The sequence below is a fragment of the Procambarus clarkii genome, chromosome 72 (genome assembly GCF_040958095.1).
Source record: "Procambarus clarkii isolate CNS0578487 chromosome 72, FALCON_Pclarkii_2.0, whole genome shotgun sequence".
NCBI lineage: Eukaryota > Metazoa > Arthropoda > Malacostraca > Decapoda > Cambaridae > Procambarus > Procambarus clarkii.
The window spans coordinates 24,027,999-24,036,775 of record NC_091221.1 but is presented as its reverse complement, the minus strand read 5'-3'; the positions used below and the strand labels follow the sequence as shown (position 1 = coordinate 24,036,775).

The 8,777-nt window shown below is 38.9% G+C and overlaps 1 protein-coding gene across 1 annotated transcript; it reads right to left on the bottom strand.

The window, feature by feature from the left end:
- Positions 1 to 3,285: 3,285 nt before the first annotated feature.
- Positions 3,286 to 8,219, bottom strand: LOC138356459 (general transcription factor IIF subunit 2-like). Its single transcript, XM_069312616.1, has 3 exons — positions 7,470 to 8,219; positions 7,116 to 7,295; positions 3,286 to 3,552 (listed from the first exon to the last, which is right to left on the bottom strand). Exons 1-3 carry the CDS (start codon positions 8,217 to 8,219, stop codon positions 3,286 to 3,288), a joined length of 1,197 nt encoding a protein of 398 aa, XP_069168717.1.
- Positions 8,220 to 8,777: the final 558 nt, after the last annotated feature.

Genomic DNA, 8,777 nt, shown 5'->3' with positions numbered 1-8,777 from the left:
ACAGTCTGCCCATTTGTCCCCCAAATATTTAGGTACCTTGACCAGCCACAGCCCACGGCTGCAATTCGTAATATCCAAGTCCATCTTAGACTGTTGGCTCATGATGGAAAATACGAGAATATATAGTTACTTGACCTCTTTATAAAACGTCTTTCCGACACGTGCTAGTGTTTCAGAAAATATCTCTAATAGGGCTGGTGAAGTTTGTCGATGTGGTAGTTGTTGTTGAATTCACCTGGTGATTGGTGGTTGGGAGGGGTGTTGGTAAGGGAACACAGGTGATGGAGAGAGTGACTGCAGTGGTGGTACTGCTTGTGACCAACCTTGTAGTCTGTGAGCTAAATGAGTAATGAGCTAACCCGTTGTGGCCACCGGGGGGTTATGTAGCAGCTATCTCAGGTGACTGATGTTGCTGGATGATGGAACTTGTTTATTTGATCATTTCTCGATGCCGATAAATATTCAAATTCCTAAGAACATTAGAATAAAGTTAAACTGACAATACGAGGCATGTATGTTTATGCATGAGTAGACTGTTTATGAATATGAATCAAAATATTTTTAACAAGTTAAAATATACGTTTTCTGATATAAATTCACTAGAACACGCCCAGCGTAGGATAACAAAGTTAATCCTGCAAATTAGAAACTTGTCATATGAAGAAAGATTAACTAAGTAGTACAAATTTGCATTCTCTAGAACGGCCAAGAATTCGGAGTGACTTAGTAGAGGTGTGCAAGTGGATGGATGGACACATCAAACGGGATATTAATAGGGAATTAGGAACAAGAATGAAGGTAACTGCAGAAAGCCTATTGGCCCATACGAGGCAGCACCTATTTATATCTTCCCAATCCCATAAATATATAAGTCCAACGCATACTTGAAACAATCAAGGGATCCTACTTCTATCAAAATATGCGATAATTGGTTCAACAAACCAACAACCATGTTACCGAACCACTATTTTCCCAGGTATTTCCTAAATCTAAACGTAGGAAAATAAGAATAAACGTAACTGCAGATGTCCTACTGGCCCCACACAAGAAAGCTGCTATCTATAACCACCTAATCTCATTCATATATGTCTAAGAACATAAGAATAAAGGTAAGTGTTGAGATTGCGAAGTCGGATTGCGAAAGGGATCTGGGAGTTATGATTAGTAAGAATTTAAAACAAAAAGATCAATGCCTGAATGTTCGTAATAAGGCAAATAGGACACTAGGATTTATTAATCGAAGCGTAATTAACAAGACACCTGGTGTGGTTCCTCAGCTATATCTTGCTCTGGTTAGGCCCCATTTAGATTATACAGTTGAGTTTTGGTCGCCATACTATAGAATGGATATAAATTCACTTGAACGTGTCCAGCATAGAATGACTAAGTTAATTCCCCAAATTAGAAATCTTTCATATGAAGAAAGATTAACAAAGCTTAACTTGCATCACTGGAAAGGCGAAGTGTTAGGTGTGACATGATAGAGGTTTACAAGTGGGTGAATGGACAAAACAAAGGGGATATTAATAGGGTATTAAAAGTATCAACACAAGACAGAACACGAAACAATGGTTATAAATTGGATAAGTTTAGATTTAGGAAAGACTTGGGTAAATACTGGTTCAGTAACAGGGTTGTTGATTTGTGAAACCAATTGCCGCGTAACATTGTGGAGGTGGGGTCCCTCGATTGTTTCAAGCGTGGGTTGGACATGTATATGAGTGGGATTGGGTGGTTATAAATAGGAGCTGCCTCGTATGGGCCAACAGGCCTTCTGCAGTTGCCTTGTTGCCTATCATTAGTGGCTTAGCACAAATCAATAGATTAGGCTATATTGAGCAACATTTAGTTTGGCAATAAATTTATATACCATAATAATGAGGAGTAATGGAATAGTGCTATGTATTTTGTTTGGTTTTATATAAAAGACTCTTATTTTGAGTGATGTTTATATAATTAGTATGAGGTAATCTCTTCAACTCTGGTATTTGATTAGTATTTATTAATATGTTATTGACCCTAACACGAAAATAATCCACACAATTAATGGATAAATTTATGTGAGTGCTTAGTCTTATGGTTGGATATTAATGTGCGCGTCAACTCCGCGGATTTAAAACCACTATTTTCCATGGATTTAAACACAAAATGACGCACTTAATTAATTTAGAGGTGCATAGCTACACTATGCATTATATTTATTGTATATGAGTGAATTATTGATAATTATTTATTTTATTGATAAAATTATTGATAATTTTTATTTATTTCCTTACCTGTATTGAGGTTTGAAACCATTTTTGCTTTTTATTCCCCTTCCCTCGCCGTTTGAAACTCATAATCACAACTGTTAAATAATTTGTTAAAAAAAAGCAGTCATCGCACGTGGTAACTGACGCAATTGCGCGGTTATGGATTTCTAGAAAACTTCTGACATTCACCTACTTGAAATTAATGGTTAGTAAAATTAGTTTCTGGTCACAACCAATTTATGTTGTGGTGACAGGGGTTAATAATTTGGGTGTCAGGATTCCCAACATATAACACGGCAATCGAAACTAAACTGCATGATGTAAATGGGGCCTAACCAGAGCAGGATATAACTGAAGAATAACACAAGGTGTTTTATTACTAATGCTTTGATAAATAAATCCCAGTGTCCTATTTGCCTTATTTCGTCAACAGATCACTGTAAGCAGCGATTTTCCATTTTTCTTATATTCTTAGTCAAAACATTGATCTAAAATAGGTTAAGCAAGAAGAAGTTCTGTATAAGTATTTATTTTTATGATATCTATACAATGAACACGTGATATTGATACATTGAATCTGTGATATATTCAAGGTGTCATAAAAGTAAGTTAAAGGCGATGCTGCTTCTATGGTGGTGACAGTGTCGACGTTCATCACCATCAGGGGCTTAGTCACCTCCACCACCTTCACCTCAATCATTACCAGCTGCAGGGCTGGTGCCGTCACCGTCTGGACTGTGACGGAGGTCACGGGAACATCACTGACTTGGAACACGGTGTTGAGGAGGATCTGGTTGATGGGAAACACCACGATCTCTGTGACATTCTGCCACTCGTCCTGATACTGCACAGTCTGGAAGACGGGACAGAGCAGCGGCCGTGGCTTGCAGTAAAGGGTAGCGGATTATGATCTACCTTGCACAAGCACCGCAAGGTAGATCATAACCTCAGACTTGGAGTATGAGGCTAATATTTGCCTGGATCTTTCACGTTTTCTTTACCTTTGTACTGTGAAACAAAGTTTAGTATGAACCTAATCATACATTGAATTTTCCACAGCCTTTTCGGCAAGCTTGTAATGACGGTACTCGGGCTTGAGTTCCCACATATTCTTGTGAGGATTCTTAACATTATAGTTACATAGGTCTTTCAGGATCTCCTTTAGATATGTGATTGGTTGTCGGGTAATCTTGTGGAGATCCTTAATATTGTAATACTGATGCTTTTCAAATGCAGCAAACAACAACTCCATGACCTTATCTTTATCATCACGAATCGTCTTGCCTTCTGCCTTCTTCTTCTGCTCTAAATAAACATTATGTTTATGGTGTGAAATAGGCTTATAGCCGTTGAGGGGTCTGTCAATAAGCTTTACCGTATGAAGAGACTGGGCAGCTTTCTTCACAGCTTCCCTTTTCTGATTGATATAGTAGTCGTCCACTACAGGCTGACATTCTAGTTTGTGGATGACTTGTCCCTCAAAGGACAATTGCTGTGTCTCGGAAACTGCAGCATCCGAGCTGCTGCTGCCAAGATCTGGTTCAGAAAGAACTCCGAGTGTCATTTCTTTTAAACTATGAGAAATTACCTTGTGCTCCCGAGGAATTTTCCCGTCCTTCAAGGTGTGTTCACTAGATTTAAAGGTTATTGTCGGAGGTTTACCAGGCACCTTGGTAATCTTAAGCTTTCCAACGTCATGGCCAGCACAGTCTGCCCATTTGTCCCCCAAATATTTAGGTACCTTGACCAGCCACAGCCCACGGCAGCAATTCGTAATATCCAAGTCCATCTTAAACTGTTGGCTCATGATGGAAAACACGAGAATATATAGTTACTTGACCTCTTTATAAAACGTCTTTCCGACACGTGCTAGTGTTTCAGAAAATATCTCCAATAGGGCTGGTGAAGTTTGTCGATGTGGTGGTTGTTGTTGAATACACCTGGTGATTGGTGGTTGGGAGTGGTGTTGGTAAGGGAACACAGGTGATGGAGAGAGTGACTGCGGTGGTGGTACTGCTTGTGACCAACCTTGTAGTCTGTGAGCTAAATGAGTAATGAGCTAACCCGTTGTGGCCACCGGGGGGTTATGTAGCAGCTATCTCAGGTGACTGATGTTGCTGGATGATGGAACTTGTTTATTTGGTCATTTCTCGATGCCGATAAATATTCAAATTGCTAAGAACATTAGAATAAAGTTAAACTGACAATACGAGGCATGTATGTTTATACATGTGCATGAGTCTTGTTTATGAATATGAATCAAAATATTTTTAACAAGTTAAAATATACGTTTTCTGATATAAATTCACTAGAACACGCCCAGCGTAGGATAACAAAGTTAATCCTGCAAATTAGAAACTTGTCATATGAAGAAAGATTAACTAAGTAGTACAAATTTGCATTCTCTAGAACGGCCAAGAATTCGGAGTGACTTAGTAGAGGTGTGCAAGTGGATGGATGGACACATCAAACGGGATATTAATAGGGTATTAGGAACATAAGAATGAAGGTAACTGCAGAAGGCCTATTGGCCGATACGAGAATAACAAAGTTAATCCTGCATATTAGAAACTTGTCATATGAAGAAAGATTGACTAAGTAGTACTAATTTGCATTCTCTAGAAAGGCCAAGAATTCGGAGTGACTTAGTAGAGGTGTGCAAGTGGATGGATGGACACATCAAACGGGATATTAATAGGGAATTAGGAACAAGAATGAAGGTAACTGCAGAAAGCCTATTGGCCCATACGAGGCAGCACCTATTTATATCTTCCCAATCCCATTAATATATAAGTCCAACGCATACTTGAAACAATCAAGGGATTCTACTTCTATCAAGATATGCGATAATTGGTTCCACAAATCAACAACCATGTTACCGAACCACTATTTTCCCAGGTATTTCCTAAATCTAAACGTAGGAAAATAAGAATAAACGTAACTGCAGATGTCCTACTGGCCCCACACAAGAAAGCTGCTATCTATAACCACCTAATCTCATTCATATATGTCTAAGAACATAAGAATAAAGGTAAGTGTTGAGATTGCGAAGTCGGATTGCGAAAGGGATCTGGGAGTTATGATTAGTAAGAATTTAAAACAAAAAGATCAATGCCTGAATGTTCGTAATAAGGCAAATAGGACACTAGGATTTATTAATCGAAGCGTAATTAACAAGACACCTGGTGTGGTTCCTCAGCTATATATTGCTCTGGTTAGGCCCCATTTAGATTATACAGTTGAGTTTTGGTCGCCATACTATAGAATGGATATAAATTCACTTGAACGTGTCCAGCATAGAATGACTAAGTTAATTCCCCAAATTAGAAATCTTTCATATGAAGAAAGATTAACAAAGCTTAACTTGCATCACTGGAAAGGCGAAGAGTTAGGTGTGACATGATAGAGGTTTACAAGTGGGTGAATGGACAAAACAAAGGGGATATTAATAGGGTATTAAAAGTATCAACACAAGACAGAACACGAAACAATGGTTATAAATTGGATAAGTTTAGATTTAGGAAAGACTTGGGTAAATACTGGTTCAGTAACAGGGTTGTTGATTTGTGAAACCAATTGCCGCGTAACATTGTGGAGGTGGGGTCCCTCGATTGTTTCAAGCGTGGGTTGGACATGTATATGAGTGGGATTGGGTGGTTATAAATAGGAGCTGCCTCGTATGGGCCAACAGGCCTTCTGCAGTTGCCTTTGTTCTTATGTTCCTATCATTAGTGGCTTAGTACAAATCAATAGATTAGGCTATATTGAGCAACATTTAGTTGGGCTCCTGCCTAACTACAGTTAAGGTTTGGCAATAAATTTATATACCATAATAATGAGGAGTAATGGAATAGTGCTATGTATTTTGTTTGGTTTTATATAAAAGACTTATTTTGAGTGATGTTTATATAATTAGTATGGGGTAATCTCTTCAACTCTGGTATTTGATGAGTATTTATTAATATGTTATTGACCCTAACACGAAAATAATCCACACAATTAATGGATAAATTTATGTGAGTGCTTAGTCTTATGGTTGGATATTAATGTGCGCGTCAACTCCGCGGATTTAAAACCACTATTTTCCATGGATTTAAACACAAAATGACGCACTTAATTAATTTAGAGGTGCATAGCTACACTATGCATTATATTTATTGATAATTTTTATTTATTTCCTTACCTGTATTGAGGTTTGAAACCATTTTTGCTTTTTATTCCCCTTCCCTCGCCGTTTGAAACTCATAATCACAACTGTTAAATAATTTGTTAAAAAAAAAGCAGTCATCGCACGTGGTAACTGACGCAATTGCGCGGTTATGGATTTCTAGAAAACTTCTGACATTCACCTACTTGAAATTAATGGTTAGTAAAATTAGTTTCTGGTCACAACCAATTTATGTTGTGGTGACAGGGGTTAATAATTTGGGTGTCAGGATTCCCAACATATAACACGGCAATCGAAACTAAACTGCATGATGTAAATGGGGCCTAACCAGAGCAGGATATAACTGAAGAATAACACAAGGTGTTTTATTACTAATGCTTTGATAAATAAATCCCAGTGTCCTATTTGCCTTATTTCGTCAACAGATCACTGTAAGCAGCGATTTTCCATTTTTCTTATATTCTTAGTCAAAACATTGATCTAAAATAGGTTAAGCAAGAAGAAGTTCTGTATAAGTATTTATTTTTATGATATCTATGCAATGAACACGTGATATTGATACATTGAATCTGTGATATATTCAAGGTGTCATAAAAGTAAGTTAAAGGCGATGCTGCTTCTATGGTGGTGACAGTGTCGACGTTCATCACCATCAGGGGCTTAGTCACCTCCACCACCTTCACCTCAATCATTACCAGCTGCAGGGCTGGTGCCGTCACCGTCTGGACTGTGACGGAGGTCACGGGAACATCACTGACTTGGAACACGGTGTTGAGGAGGATCTGGTTGATGGGAAACACCACGATCTCTGTGACATTCTGCCACTCGTCCTGATACTGCACAGTCTGGAAGACGGGACAGAGCAGCGGCCGTGGCTTGCAGTAAAGGGTAGCGGATTATGATCTACCTTGCACAAGCACCGCAAGGTAGATCATAACCTCAGACTTGGAGTATGAGGCTAATATTTGCCTGGATCTTTCACGTTTTCTTTACCTTTGTACTGTGAAACAAAGTTTAGTATGAACCTAATCATACATTGAATTTTCCACAGCCTTTTCGGCAAGCTTGTAATGACGGTACTCGGGCTTGAGTTCCCACATATTCTTGTGAGGATTCTTAACATTATAGTTACATAGGTCTTTCAGGATCTCCTTTAGATATGTGATTGGTTGTCGGGTAATCTTGTGGAGATCCTTAATATTGTAATACTGATGCTTTTCAAATGCAGCAAACAACAACTCCATGACCTTATCTTTATCATCACGAATCGTCTTGCCTTCTGCCTTCTTCTTCTGCTCTAAATAAACATTATGTTTATGGTGTGAAATAGGCTTATAGCCGTTGAGGGGTCTGTCAATAAGCTTTACCGTATGAAGAGACTGGGCAGCTTTCTTCACAGCTTCCCTTTTCTGATTCATATAGTAGTCGTCCACTACAGGCTGACATTCTAGTTTGTGGATGACTTGTCCCTCAAAGGACAATTGCTGTGTCTCGGAAACTGCAGCATCCGAGCTGCTGCTACCGAGATCTGGTTCAGAAAGAACTCCGAGTGTCATTTCTTTTAAACTATGAGAAATTACCTTGTGCTCCCGAGGAATTTTCCCGTCCTTCAAGGTGTGTTCACTAGATTTAAAGGTTATTGTCGGAGGTTTACCAGGCACCTTGGTAATCTTAAGCTTTCCAACGTCATGGCCAGCACAGTCTGCCCATTTGTCCCCCAAATATTTAGGTACCTTGACCAGCCACAGCCCACGGCTGCAATTCGTAATATCCAAGTCCATCTTAGACTGTTGGCTCATGATGGAAAACACGAGAATATATAGTTACTTGACCTCTTTATAAAACGTCTTTCCGACACGTGCTAGTGTTTCAGAAAATATCTCCAATAGGGCTGGTGAAGTTTGTCGATGTGGTGGTTGTTGTTGAATACACCTGGTGATTGGTGGTTGGGAGTGGTGTTGGTAAGGGAACACAGGTGATGGAGAGAGTGACTGCAGTGGTGGTACTGCTTGTGACCAACCTTGTAGTCTGTGAGCTAAATGAGTAATGAGCTAACCCGTTGTGGCCACCGGGGGGTTATGTAGCAGCTATCTCAGGTGACTGATGTTGCTGGATGATGGAACTTGTTTATTTGGTCATTTCTCGATGCCGATAAATATTCAAATTGCTAAGAACATTAGAATAAAGTTAAACTGACAATACGAGGCATGTATGTTTATACATGTGCATGAGTCTTGTTTAAGAATATGAATCAAAATATTTTTAACAAGTTAAAATATACGTTTTCTGATATAAATTCACTAGAACACGCCCAGCGTAGGATAACAAAGTTAATCCTGCAAATTAGAAACTTGTCA